Genomic DNA, 15,120 nt, shown 5'->3' on the forward strand with positions numbered 1-15,120 from the left:
GATCATTTGAGTCATTTGTGATCTTTATTAATCTGATTGAAAGTATAATGATTAAAGTCCGACTAAGAGCTGCTTTATTGCATCGCCTTACAAACGCAAGTTCATTTCGAGAATGCATCTGCTCTCTGCACAGATCTGCCATATTACAATGAGCACCCCTCCAGCAGTGGAAGTGTCCTGTTCTCCCTGCAGGTATGTCTGCGCCCCTTCTGCATCACCACCTGTTTTGCATCTGCATGATGCGTAGGGAGAACAACATGCAGAGCCTGTGGACCCCCCTGTCTCGCCCAAATGTATGTTATAACCACATATCTACATGCAAAAACAACTCCAATCACTAAGGGTACACAACTACAGTTGTGTCAGTTTGGTCTAATAGCCATCATGGAAAAGCTACAATTAGTTTGAATGGATTTATCGTTGCTAACAGTGGTAACATTGTCATTTTCTTGAACATGCTTCACACACACACACACACACACACACACACACACACACACACACACACACACACACACACACACACACACACACACACACACACACACACACACACACACACACACACACACACACACCCCTCTCATGTGACCACTCCGCTGCCAGCTCGGTGTCACATGGCGTAATGTAAGAACGGCATCTTTCTACCCAGAGCGCCGCACGGCCACGCATGCGCAGCGCACACCGTTGTCCATCAGGAAGGAGAAAGGGATTTAAACCTGGAAACGAGCTCGCATCGACGGGGAGAGGCTGGAAATCACTGGGAGCTGGGGGGGAGGGGGGTCTATGGTGCGCCGTAGGATAGTTAGTCGTGACTTGTGGGGGACAAAACGTGGGGCGAGTATGATCAACTAGCGGGCCGGGTTCATCGGAGCTGGGACTGTAGGGGTGCCAAGGAAAGTTACCATACACGCCGCGGCCAGAAATAACTTGAGTCGACACCGGCCAGGCGAGGCGGCTGTATTTATATTTACCCCGGGTGCTGGCAACTGCAGCCGCAGAGGCGAGCTGGCGCTTTTCTTCCCTGGACATCTCTGTCGAGTACACTCTCTCTCTCGATCGGCTGTGCTGGACCTAATCTGGGGTTTTTGCTTAATCCCGTGTGAACCGGTCCGGACTCGGTTCTGACGTCGATCCAGCGCGGAAGCGGGTTCAACTGAACAGCGGACACACGTGCTAATGTTACTTCGGATGTGACGCTCCAATCGCGACACGAACCGAACCGGATCGGTGATCGTCTGAAAGAGAGCTTGTCGAAACTGGTGCTTTCCGGCGGTCCGGTTGGTGCTCCGGGGAGGGCGCCTCTGGTCCTGGTCCTGGTCCTGGTCCTGGTCCTGGTCCGGACGCACGCAGAAACGCACACAGGCTCTTTCCGCGGGCGCTATGAGCGGGGGGCCGCTGTAACTGACCGCGATGGGGAGTTGTGTTGGACGGGAGCGGGGAGACAGGCAGGGGTCGTCCAGGACCGGAGCCAGGCATGCCAGGAAGCGGGGAGGTAAGACTGCCGAGCCCACTGCTTTCATGGCCACAGAGAGGACTGTAAGGGAGAAGCTGAACAGTGTTATTGGACTACACCACACAAAGCGCGAAGTATAGCCTGGCGGTACCTTGACCAGGCTGTTAAAACCAGAGCAGCATTGGGTTTGTTTGTGGGGCAGTGCAGCTGGGTTGAAGGAGGTTGTTTTTTCCTTTGCATAGAGGAAGTCTAATCGGAAGGAGAAACGTATTTGTTTGGTGATTTTTCGTGCCCTCTGAGGATGACTTGTATAATCTCTTGTAAATGCACGACCTCCTGAGACCCAAGGAGTCAGTTATGTGATTTACTATACTATACTATACTATACTATAAGATATACTATACCAAACTATACCGTATAACAAGACATGGTTGACAATAGAACTTTCTATTGAAATCATGTCCCTCATATAATACGTGAAACTCATCTAGCAACCCATTCTAAACCTGTGTTTTCATGTTGTTTCCATGTAATGAACTGTTGGGTATCTGTTTAGGGTTTACTTGCTTTGTGATTGTACTTTATACAATTGCTAACTCATGGTGGGGCACAACTTTACAACTTTATGAATACTATGCACTACAAAGCTTAGTGCAACACTTCATCTCGGTGCTGTTGCCTGGTTTGAGATGGATATACTAGATGGGGTGTAGGCCTACGTGACAATATGAACCCTGATGTTTTCCCACAGCCTAACTGCTTGTCAGAGGAGTACTTCCAACTCAGCTACAAAGAGTCCTGAAGGGAAACCTCAGCCAATTAGAATTAAAAGTAACCAATCTGTGATCATGGTACACCTACAAAAACAATTGGGATAACTTTAATTTTGAAAAACATACTATTAAGTTATTTTTATATAAATAAATGTATGTGAGGAACATGTCTGAGAGAGAACATCTCTGAAGCCTTGAGAACTTCCCAGCATTGGAAAATGAGAGATGAAACTGGTGTTGCCAAATATTTACTGTGGTTAAACCAGAGAAAGGTCTTGGTATTGTTTCCTGAAGGCTAGTTGGATCTACATCCTTTTAGATGCACCATGAGACATTGTGGCTGACAATGAGTGATTCTTATTGCAGGTGCCAAAGCAAGGAATTGCAGATTATTAAGATTAATGTGCCTTTACAGAGAACTCAAAATTAGCAATTCAAATTTATTTGAATTCAAGTGTAAGACATGTGGCTTACTGGTCACTGTTAGATATAGTTCTGCCTTTGTTTGTGGAATGTATTCAGATGTTTTGAAGCTGTTACATGTGTGAAAAGAACAGTGCTGCTTTGTCAACTGGTAACATCAGAACAATCACTTATATTTATCAAATGTAATACTCGGAAACAAAGTTTACTTTACAGTATTGGTTAAATGCCAGTGGTTATCTACAGGGCAATTTGTAGTTGAACCTTGGCACATCTAATTGATTATGAATTAGACCATTGTATTTGGAGTTTACCCAGGGTTTGAAATGTTATGATTTCTTAAAGCTTACATTCACAGGGAAATATTTGATCTTTGACCCTGGATACGTCATGACCCAATAAGGAAATACTTTTGTGCAGATTAGTTTCCGTGGAGAAAATATTGTGACACAAAACCTTTCAAGTTGTGGACATCCATGTTAAAATTACAAAATGCCTTACTGCTTTGTCTAATTGACTGTTTTGGTGGGTATTAATTAAATCACAGGGTCCATAACTATATTCATGCAATAGTTTGAGGGGAAATCATGGTTTGATATTCATGGATAAGTTATTTTATGCATCAAAATATGGCTGAGGCCTACACTGTTCTATTTGGTGGTTCATTAACTGGAGGAAAAGCAGTAGACCTTCACTTATTATGATGTGGAGGCATAAGAGTTCTGTATTATGAAAGTAAATCACAGCATGTATTGGACATATTCAAATGGTTATCAGTTTAAAGGGATGTCCTATACTACATGTGCTGTAACTGCTATAGGGAGAAATGACTTGAAGTTACAAAATAAAATCAGTAACTACAAACAAACACCTTGGTTGTAAATTACATGTTTGTCCTGTACAATGTGCAGTGTATTAGAGGAAGTGATACGTTCAGTCCACAGACAGCATAAATAATGGCAATATATACTTGTATGACTTTGTCAGAATTAATTTGGTCAAATGCGTTAGACTATAGCATATTTCTCTGTTCCCAATAAGCCATTTCATGTTCTGAGGATTGTATATTGAAAAATGAAAAATTGAAGTTTTGTTCATTAATATATATGGTTATAGAAGAAATACTCTTATCACTTCAGACTGTGATTGGAAGCTGTGATGAGTAAAGCTTGTTTAGTTCAAATCTTTTTAAACTTAGCTATTCAGTTGTATCATATTTTCTATGAAACAAGCCATAAAGTTTACTTTGCTTCAGGGCAATTCCATGAGAGCATGCACATGTCATTGAAAAATAAAATTTAATGTTTTTTTTTTTGTTTTTTTTTAATATAATTTGTTGCTTAACTAATTTAGTCAAAACACCAGAGGCCTAGGAACTGGTGTTTTCTCTTTCAAGCAATATCTTCAAGTAAATGTTATAATTTATATTGACTTCATTGCATCAGCAATACCACACACAACACCATAACATACCACACATTTGTGCATCCTTGATGTGAGTCTTCTTGACTTTTAGTGGACAGTTTAGTTTAACTTCCCAACCAAAAGCATACAATGCCTATAGTGTCAAAAAAATGAAAAAATGTGAAATGGCTTAATTAGATGAGTATAGTAGTGATTTTACATAATTTCAGGATACATGTAGTAGTTCCTGTAGGTTCCCTCAGCTGGGGAATGTATTTCAGAGAATTATTAAGTGGTGGATGGTGTATGGCACCACCAAGACCCTGCCTAATTCAGGCCATCCCTCCAAACTGGATGACTGAGCAAGAAAGTCTGCCTAGAGAGGCCAATGGGAACTTTTCAAGAGCTATAGGCTTTATAGCCAAGATAGGTTAAAATGTGCATGTGATAACAATATCCCAACACTTCACATATCTGGCCTGCATGGTAGGGTGGCAAGAAGGAAGTCATTACTCATGAAAGCCCACCTTGAATCCTGTTTGAAGTATGCAAAAAACACTCTGGAGATTTTGTAGCCATGTAGCAAAGTTTGTGGTCTGAGGAAACTAAAACTTTTGTCCTAAATGCAAAGCATTATGTTTGGTGCAATCTCAACACAGCACGTCACCCAAAGGACACCGTCCCTACTGTGTAAAGATAGTAGAACCCTATCCCAACAGACTTACAGCTGTAATTGCTGTAAAAGGTGCTTCCAGCAAGTATTAACTTCTAGAGACTTATCCAATTATGATATTTCAGTTATGTATTTTTAACATAGACTTTCTTCCACAATAAAAATGTTTTCCCTTTACAATGTGGAGTATGGTGTGTAGGTAAGTGGGAACAATCCTCATTTAAATGGATAAAACTGAGGCCCTGATGTAACAGAATGTAAAAAAACATTCAAGACTTCCTATAGGCACTTTTTAATGAGCTAGGCCTCATTCAATTATATGCTGTTCTTGCGTATACTTAATATGAAAATAACTATATACCAGGAATTCACAATATGATACAATGGGAATATCAATAGATTTAAATATTGTACCCATAATGCATTTGTAGTCCCTACAAACACACATTTGCTTTATCTGAAGAAAAAGTATTAAGTTTGATTTAAAATAATTCTTGTCCCACAAAAGGCAAGTCACTTATACTCTATTTGTAATAAAGCATATTTAAAAAAAAATCTAGTATGGATAGCTGTTGTTAACGCAGCTTATAAAAACCTAAAAATCACAGTTTTGTTATTGAGCAGTGTTGTCTCGGTATCTGCATCCCTTTGTGTTTCTTTCCCATCCAATATAAAATCATGCACTTATTGTGTTTGATAGCTTTAGGAATGGATTGTGTAGATCTATATTCACAAACCTTTCTTCCAGTGATTTTGAATAGGTTTGATATCTTTCGGTCAGTCTATCCATGGGTCAATTTTGTGCCTTTATTTAATCACTTATAATTGAATGATGATTTTTAAATATTCTTAAAACTGCCAATATTCAATTTGTGTAAATGTAAGGTGGAATATTCCAATATTCTATTGACCTTTCGGAGTTCTTCCAAAGAAACCATTCTTTAATTTGCAGTTATGCTGTTTGAAGAAGCGCCCAAGTTACCGTGCAATTGTCATTTCAATGAAACTTTCCAATTCTCATTTTCTATGTCCTACCAAAACAAAAAACCTAATTAGTCACCTAAGCATGTATCTGAAAATTGTCCAATACTATTACTTGAAGATTATGATGCACTGTATAGGACAAACAAGGACTTATTGCCACGGTTTATTTTTGACTCTTAGCTTTAAAAGGGTCTGATGGGATCAGGATTGCTGGTAAAGCACTTAGTGTAATTGCAAATATAGACATTGGCTACGAAACCTAGGATACAGTAGCCACTTACAGATTACAGGAGTTTCCCGAAAAAAGCTGGATTTCAGCATGTGAAGGGTGAATAAGTCACTGGGTTTTGGGGTGGGGGGGTGGGGTGGATGAGGATGGTGTTGTTGCTCACATTTAGGATTCAAATTTATTTTATAGACCAAATATATTATTTAACTCCTAGAGTTCAGTGGTTAATCACTTTATAGTTGTTTTCTGTTTTTCTTAAGTGGAATCTAAAATATTGGAGTCAGACTATACGGTTTAATCTACAGAGAACTACATTTAATGGTTTCACTTAGATACGTTGTTTCCCGTATATACCTTACCTTGTACGTATGTCTATATATAGAATGTCATGAGTCTGAGTATTTTATTTGGATTCGAATGGTTCATGCGTCTATTTTTAAGCCAGTGATTTTGATTAATAAGCAGTATTTGCTACATTTTTCGGCTTCATCTGACAGGATCTTGCAAATAAGCAAAATTATACACTGACGTTTTATTTTTGTGTGTATAATGATACCCATATACCTTTCATTGCTTTAATATATATTTAATTTATTTTAATATATGTACATCTTTATGCCAACAAATATTTCAAACAACTGCAGCTGGTTGCAAACATGAGAGAACAATAGTTATCTGGCAGATGTGAAGGGGATACAATGCGTCGTGTTGAAGCACACGCATTGCATCCAAGGTCTTGTGTTGTGTGGAAGCGTCATCGTGTTTTGTTTAGTTTTTTTGTTTTAAGGGCCAGGGCACTATGATTCCTTGCTGCTATTTGTAGCACGTCCTGTTTCTCCTTGATATGAAGTTTGCTGTGCTATTTGGCTGTGCCTTTCAGTTCAGTCTCTGAATGCTTTGTGGAAAGTAAACTTTTATTATTATTTGCCAACACACAACACACTCCAGCATGTGCTGTGTAAACATGATGGATTTCAGTCTCCACTGGAAGGCTAATTCCGTCATATCTTATTTTTCTTTCCCTCCTCTGATTCATACTGCAGTGCCGCCCTGATTGCAGCTCTCTGGCAATTGAAAGGATTAATTTTGGAGGCATGTGGGCTGCCAAGCGTTTCACGTAATCTGTACTGTGTGTATTGGTTTTCTTAGTCAGCTGGGAGGCTTGTGCCTGCAGTTAAAGGTACGCCTTATTTTTTTTTAACCTTGAAAGAGACACTGCTTTTAATAATAGAGAGCAGGGGATGGGTGGAAACTTCCAACCACTGTGCATGAGCAAAGGTGTGGAGTGATATCAACACGTCGTTTTTTATTATGGGGTTTATCAAATAGTTGTAAATACAGACATTTCTGAACAACTTAGCACTCACTCCAGACTCCAGACACTACAGACTCACTCCCATTCTAAATCACTATTCTCTTATTTTTATGGATGGAGTGAATGTCGGGGTTCATATATTTTAAATGCTTTCACGGTTAAATTGCATTGTTGCAATTGTTAAAAATTACGTTACCTTTGTTAAAGTAAAAGATGCAACAAATGTTCAGTCAGTCTTGAGGCTCAGTCAGGATTCAGGGTTTTAACAATAGATGGCTGTACGCTAACATTGTGTGTTGCACTGGACAGGACCAGCTTCAGCTGTGCCACAACAGCCACTGTTTTCAATAGCTTGGAAGATCCCCCCCCTTTTCTTAGTAGATGACTTATACTTATATACAACTTCAGTCCTAAATTGGGAAAAATTGAATTGGAGCCAGTTTAGAATACAGGGCATGATTCTATTTAGAGGGAAGAAGGAACAGTTCAAATAAGAGCCAGAAATAGCCCCAGAGTGTGATTTAAAACTGCGGGTGCAAACGTCTTTTCATTTCAAGTGCATTATATTTGGATTTTGTTACAGCTGATACGTATTGTATCCTTTCATCTTAAAATAGGGAAATTAGTATTCTGCTTTATTCTAAAAATTCATTGCAATATATTCCACTTGCGTTTTCCTTTGCATATTTAATTATTTTCTTAATATTTTGATGGATTTTTTTTCATGTGGATTTGAAAGGAATGCGATCAGGTCCAGGATGAAATACGCTGTGGACCGGTGTTTGGGATCCACAGTCTTCACTTGTATTGCATTCACTTGCATCACACCAGGGTCTTCTGGCAACCAAGATTGGGTTTGGTTGATAGCTGTTTAAAAATAGTTCGGGGATGTTTTGTGAGGCTTTGGCAGGCTTCTCTGTATTTTATCTTTAGCAGAGTGGCAGGGCTTGTTATTTTGGTGTGACATTTACAGAGCAAAAGCTTAATAACTAGTACAGGATTGACAGCATTGTCACTGTCAGCATTATCACGTGGGCAAGGAAGAATGAAGACTAATTTAAGAGGTGTAGGCCCAATTCTTTTTGATTTGCTATTTTAATTGTTTCAGATAAGAGTAAAGAGTTACTAGATGGCTTATGATTCAGTGAATGTGTTTCTTCTCACTGTCATATCCTTTGGCTGGATTGCATTGTTTGTTACCGTATCATCCATTTGCTGTAGTCTACACTTGCAGGGTGATTAATGTCTCCAACGCAAACCTGCACAGTCTTGTTTGCAATGGATCAACACAAACCAGATGTACGTCCTCGGATAAAGTCGAATTTAACTGATTTAATAGAATGTCACAAAATGATCATCATAAATAAATAGGCCTGGTTGCTGTTGGGGGAAGAAATCATGCATTCCAGATTCAGCATGCCAAAACAAGTTTGTTGCTCAATTGTAGGGATACGTTTCCTTTATGATTATTACTATAAGCATAGCTGTTAAAGTTCAGCAGAAATTGACCTTGCAATCAAGTCCTAAACTTGTTTTCAGCATTTTGTGATGCATGATATTAGACCTCTCTGGGATGATACGGATAGAACCTGGATTTTCGAGGTCAAATCTGAAAGCATTATCAATTGTTTTAATCATGACACATTTCTAGAAACAACCACAAACTACAGCCTCATGAGATTACATGGGGGGGGGGGGAAATAAAGCATCTTATTAGCATAAAAGCATACAATATTGTTTAGGAGTAAAGCTGTATCAGAAGAAAAAGGCAACTGTCTTAAGTTAAATACTAAAGATTAACCCTAAAGTCATGGGGCAGCTGTCTTTGTCTTTGATGCAAATAAATTATTTGATCTTCTGGAAAAGTGATTTTTTTTTTTTATAAGCTACTGGATGGCTCTATATGACTAACATAATTGCTTTTTGAAATGGTGTCATTGCATGATGGATTTCAGACACTTTGCAAGTGTTATTGAGTAATATTTTACTTAGAAATTATGTATTATAATTAGAGGTATTTGGCTGAAAATTGTATTAAGATATCTGGATTATTCAGACCACCTGTATTGTACAGTTGAACCCCCTCTGTTGTCTCAGTGGTGCACGCTGGGAGAGAGTGAGTAAATCCTGCCCTTCGTCTCCCGATTACAGCATGTAATCTGCAGCTCTATAAATAATTTGTTTTTATGAAAGTGACCTTTTAAATACTTGGCAGCTGCCATCGACCCCCCCAGTTACTTCTCAATGGAGAGTGGATTATGGGGGATTGGGCTGTTTAGCTTGCTGCAGAGCTGAGGTCGGTCATAATAAGGCCCTGCTGATGTCTGTGTTGAATCCGCTGTTTTGATGCTCAAGAAACAACAATAATGGAAACAAACAAACAAATGTTGTTGAATTGGCAATACTTTTGTATTAGCTGCCATAGGCTTCAAATACTGAAGTGAAATTGATTATCCTAAAATGTATCGTCATTTTGGATCATTCAAATTAATCGAGTATAATCTCTCTCCATATGGGAGCTAATATATTGATTGAAGCACTCCAGCTGGGATCCCAGCAGATTTATGAAGCACTTAAAACTGAGTTGCCAAATGTGAAAATAATGTAGGCCTATATAGAATTATAAGTCTTTCCAGGTAGCTGACACATTTGTCAAAGTTTAAAGACCTTGAGCATGAACCTAATGTACTTTGACAACCTTATGGAGAATGACTTAGAAGCACATTGTGCAGTGATCTCTTTGGAACAGAATATTGTTTTGATTTTACACCAGTAGTAATACAATTTCTGTTCATTTTAATTGAATGAACAGTTAGTCGAACCTCAGTGTTGCTATGCAAAGCTGATGGTAGACAGACGTGCACACACCCCTTCTAAATTTAAACCCTAATGATGTTGTTGATCTGTTCTCCATGTGCGTGCAGCAGGGCTTTTCCTGGCTAAGCTGGAGTGATCCATGGCTCACCTTGTCCATTCATGGGAGTTTAAGGAGAGGAGAGATTTTTTTTTTTTTTTTTTGTCACACCTGTGCAGGCTCAGGTCTCCATGCTAGTGGGAGCTATACAGCCCCGAGATCCTTCAAGGTGGTGAAAAATCCAATTGATATCGGGATCACAGACTGTTGCAGAAGATCATGTGTGCTTCTCACTGTGCCATAACAAATGTAAGAACAATATGGCAAATGGAGAACTACAAAGTTGCAGATTCTCTTAGCAATTGTTCTGGACCCTCTCGGAGATGAAAGCCATGTTTTAAGCTGCTATGTTTATTTAAGAAATCATTTCACTTTTGCTCTTTGATTCAAAGATGCATAGACATTTTACTTATATGGGTTAACGTATAATAATTTCTAAAGGATCCATGATTTTGCAGTACCTTGAGGCTCTACACGTTAATGAACATGGGTTTTGATTGCCATCTGTCCATTGTGTACAAGGAAACTGAAAACTGGTTAGATAAAGGTGCGTTTCATGTTTTTGATGTTCTCTATATTCCTGAGAAGTGTGAACCCTTGAACTCTGCTCTCTGCAACAATGAAATCAAACACTTTTAGCCACAATGTAGAGTATTAGGAAATGCTAAGTGTAAAAGGCCAAACGTACAGAGTTCTTTATACACTACTGTGCTATGCAAAGAACATGCTGAATACGCCCATAGTATGTGGTTTACATTCACAGTGGTGCTTTACGTTATTTTTATAGTGATTGGTATTTTTGAATAAGAATGTTTGTCTCAAGCAATTACTAAATGTGCTACACTTTTTGGTTTAGCATGGACAAAACATTTATCTCCTATCTTAGCCGGAGTGTGCTTTGCATTCTTGCTCTGTACTGACTTTCTATCATTGTATTTTACAGTGACTTGGTAATAATGAAAACCGAATTAAAAAAAATGCAAAACCTATAAATGGTCTTCCTTAAATTACCATATATTATATTTATTTATTTTAAATGGAAGTTCTCACATTTAAAATAGTTCCCCAAGTAAGTTTTCTGCCTGGTATCAGACCTTTTAGGAGAAAGTACTTACATTCTGACTTGGCCATCAGTCTGCAATTAAAATGTTGTTTTCACCAGGTCGAAATGAGCCCCTGAAGAAAGACAAGCCCAAGTGGAAGAGTGACTACCCCATGACAGAGGGACAGCTGCGCAGTAAGAGGGATGAATTCTGGGACACGGCCCCCGCATTTGAGGGACGCAAGGAGATCTGGGACGCATTAAAGGCAGCAGCCGTTGCCATCGAATGCAATGACCATGAGCTGGCACAGGCAATTGTGGACGGAGCAAGCATCACACTGCCCCATGGTTAGTCACATCTGTGTTCATTCACTAATTTTTGTGTGTGTACCACTGAGCAGTATTTCTAGGTCAATGAATATTAATTGTGAATATGAATAACCTTGTCTTGTTGCCTTGGTTCCTCTCCTATTTTCCTGTGGTGTATTCTTTAGGTTCTCTGACAGAGTGCTATGATGAACTGGGTAATCGGTACCAGTTACCAGTGTACTGCCTGGCCCCGCCAGTCAACCTGATCTCAGAGCGCAGTGAGGAGGAGACTGTGGAAAATCCTGAGCCCCAGGCTGTCCCCAAGAAGGAATTTCAGCTTAAAGTGCGTCTTTCCACGGGCAAGGACCTGCGGCTCAGTGCCAGCATGGCAGATACCATTGGCCAACTGAAGAAGCAGCTCCAGGTCCAGGAGGACATTGACCCGGCACACCAACGCTGGTTCTTCTCAGGGAAGTTGCTCACAGATAAGACCCGTCTGCAGGAAACCAAGATCCAGAAGGATTTCGTGATCCAGGTCATTGTGAACCAGCATCCCCAACCGAGTCAGCTCTCAGGCAGCCTGTGAGCAAAACCATACAAAAACTGGGGGTGTGGAGTGGGGTATGGGAATAAAATTAAAAAGGGAGAGACTCCATATACTGCTTATGTATGTCCTTATACTATATATTAAAACAATTATAAGTGTAATAATTTACTGTTCTGCTGAGGTAACTTGGGTGGCAGTCCCAAAGAGGGGTTTTGTTTGCTGTCCTTGCAGTGCAAACTCTAAGGGACAAAGATATGCCAGAGTGCGTTGCAGTCCAGAAGGTCTGTTGTGTTTTAAGCATGGTGGAAATGCAGAACAAAACCAAATCCAGGCCATTGTTGTACTGGAAGCTGGAGAGATGGAAATAAATCTATATAAAAGCTGTGCATGATAAGGAGCAAGATGGGGGGGAAAGGATGACCACCTTGCAGCAAGACATCTGGCGCCCCTTTACACAACTGTGGAAGCAGATCGCAAAGAGGATTTGACATTGGTCAAAAGTAGAAGCAAGACCGAATGTGCAGAGAAAGCTGGAAACATTTCAGTTTCTGGAGGTCTCCCATTCTTTCCCAGCAATATGATATCTTGTTCCTTGTCCAAATGTGATTATTATTTGTTTTTTATGACAAGAAACCTAAATGTGTAGCTTTTTTGCACACTGAAATGTAGATGTGTGCCTTTAAGAAAATAAACTTCTGGAATGCTGGTGTTACTGAAAAGCCTTCTCACTACTTTACAGTTAAGTTTCAGGAATTTTAATAAATGTAAAAACATATGACATAGTTGCCTTTTAATTCACGGCTATATTTTAACCATTTCTAGACACAATTGTATCATGTCAAATGCTGAAAAGAAACTGCATCCCTCATTTTCTTATTTTTATGCCTTGAGTTTTACACTAGTGGTTTTCCATACTTCATGCACTCTGAGCCTGCAGATCATTGTAGACACTGGAGATTGCAGAGGAAAGATGTCAGCCTCTTAAGAGATTCTCATTTCTAAGCAGGATGTTGTATAGACAAGCTATCATGCAGACTAGGTAATGGGCAATCATCCTCATCTTTCATCAAGGTCTTTGCATCAAAAGGCTTCGATTAACTCTTTGTGGAAGGACAGTCTGCCCGTGTGAAAAAACGGAAAACACGCATGAGCAGAATCTTGAAATGCCACGTTCTGTCTTGTATGAAATGAGCCTATCCAGGAATTCGCTGGTTCGATTCCTGGGTGCACTTAGCTACTGATCTGAAAGGGGAACCAAGGAAAGCACAAGTAGTCTTCTCACCCCACCATCATGATCCCTTGTGAGTTGGCATTTGGTGAAGCCAGGTAGGCCTCTTCCCAGCTGAAATCGCTCCGCCTGGTTCAGTAGCTGAGCTGCGTCCACTGATCAGAATCATTGGTCAAGAAGGGGATCAGTGAGGTAGATGCTGCTGATAATCACTTGTGGTCTGTTGAACCTGCAATGAATGAATGAATGAGTGAATTGTGCATTCCAAACTAAAGAACAGAACGTATGTCAAGCTATTTAAGTCTTAAAGTAAACTCTTTAAATAAAATGTTCTTTCATTAAAGAAACCAAACTACAAATTACCCTTGGGGGTAGAAAGATCTTGCTTACCTTGGCCCTTTGAGGTTATAGTAACTTAGTCTCATTTTAGTCCACAGGGGGCAAACGGTAGTGTTGTATTTATATTTTATTCCTATCCCAAAGACACTGGTACTCCAGGAGAAGTGCAGTCATTTTTATGTAAGGATATTCTTGATTAGTGTGATGTTTTTCTGCATGGGTTTCTTTGGAATATTTAATGTTCTTGTTGAACTTTAAATGTAGCTTTACATGGAAGATGTCTGGGGTATGTATTGCTTCTATATCATCATAACCTTCAAGCAAGGTTTTATTTATTGCTCAATACTTTGTAGACATCATACAGTGATGTACATTAGAGACTAACATTTAAGGTATTAGAGATCAGTACTGTCCTAGTTAACCATACTATTATAGACAGGAATGGCTAGAATTAACTTAGTGAAATAACCCCCATATTTTATTTTTCATTAATTAGTGCACTAATGGAAAACCTTGTTTAGATTAGGATGTGTAGTGTACAAAAGAGCACAATATTTAAACTATGGTAACTTACCACGTATAGGGAGGGAACTGCATGGTACTGCCAGTAATAGTATTTTCCTATACAAATGGTACAACATCATCCCATTCGTTTTATGTTCTCATCCATCAATCCGTTAGGCTTTAGATGGCAATAATATAACGTCCGTCCATTTTACTATGCTTTCACACGATAAGCAATAGTCTCCTTTGCAATCGGTATGTAGGAGTCTGTGCTGACAAAGCAGAATATTTGAGAAATCTGTGAAGTTCAATTTGTTCCTCTGGCAGACCTGTGATTTCCTTGTATGCTTCTCCAAGCATTTTTTTTTTTAATTTGTAAGAATGCTATTTAGCGTGTGTGTCTTTTTGTCTTGGGTTGAGGGGGGAGTTATTTTTGTTAAAATGAACTTACATTATTATTTTTTGAGTGTGTCAACATAAACTGTCAGTGTTTTCTGTGTTGTAAAGCCATGCGGAGTGGTCCCGGAGACTCTCGAAGTCAAAAGCTGGGGACGTCAATCCATGAATATTTTTGCGGTGACCACCGAAGGAGCCTGGATTCTGACCACTTCTTCCTGAACCTGTTAACCAAGAAGCCATTTATTTTCACAGGACTTGTATTTGAGGGGGAAACAAAATGAAACACTGGCTCATAGACCGCAAACAACATGCAAAAATCAAGTGTTTTCAAAAACTTCCAAGAGTGTACATATATAGAAATCTGTATATTTAGTAATTTTAAAATATATATTATAAGATAGGATTTCTGCTAATTTAATATCTGTACAATTTATTTTACAGGTGATGTGTACATTTATAAACCAATTTTAATTTTCATCCTTGTTTTTTAAACCCAATTAAAATGGAAAATTGAGTCCTCTGTAGTTTTGTGTGTGTTTTTTGATTTTGTTTTTTTGCATGAGGCACACATACAACAATA

General features: G+C 39.3%; 1 protein-coding gene across 1 annotated transcript; it reads left to right on the forward strand.

The window, feature by feature from the left end:
- The first annotated feature begins 717 nt into the window (after positions 1 to 717).
- On the forward strand, positions 718 to 15,055 carry LOC136715567 (ubiquitin domain-containing protein 1). Its single transcript, XM_066692816.1, has 4 exons — positions 718 to 1,495; positions 11,335 to 11,562; positions 11,709 to 12,279; positions 12,315 to 15,055. Exons 1-3 carry the CDS (start codon positions 1,414 to 1,416, stop codon positions 12,107 to 12,109), a joined length of 711 nt encoding a protein of 236 aa, XP_066548913.1. The 5' UTR covers positions 718 to 1,413; the 3' UTR covers positions 12,110 to 12,279; positions 12,315 to 15,055.
- The last annotated feature ends 65 nt before the right edge of the window (positions 15,056 to 15,120 follow it).

This window comes from Amia ocellicauda, chromosome 20 (assembly GCF_036373705.1).
Source record: "Amia ocellicauda isolate fAmiCal2 chromosome 20, fAmiCal2.hap1, whole genome shotgun sequence".
NCBI classification, from domain to species: Eukaryota; Metazoa; Chordata; class Actinopteri; order Amiiformes; family Amiidae; genus Amia; species Amia ocellicauda.

What these genes read in the sequence shown, in the direction of transcription:
- LOC136715567 (XM_066692816.1), top strand. Translation starts at nt 1,414, where the DNA reads ATGGGGAGTTGTGTTGGACGGGAGCGGGGAGACAGGCAGGGGTCGTCC. An exon ending in GCATGCCAGGAAGCGGGGAG is followed by an intron (nt 1,496 to 11,334) that starts GTAAGACTGCCG and finishes TGTTTTCACCAG; the next exon opens with GTCGAAATGAGCCCCTGAAG. An exon ending in AAGCATCACACTGCCCCATG is followed by an intron (nt 11,563 to 11,708) that starts GTTAGTCACATC and finishes TGTATTCTTTAG; the next exon opens with GTTCTCTGACAGAGTGCTAT.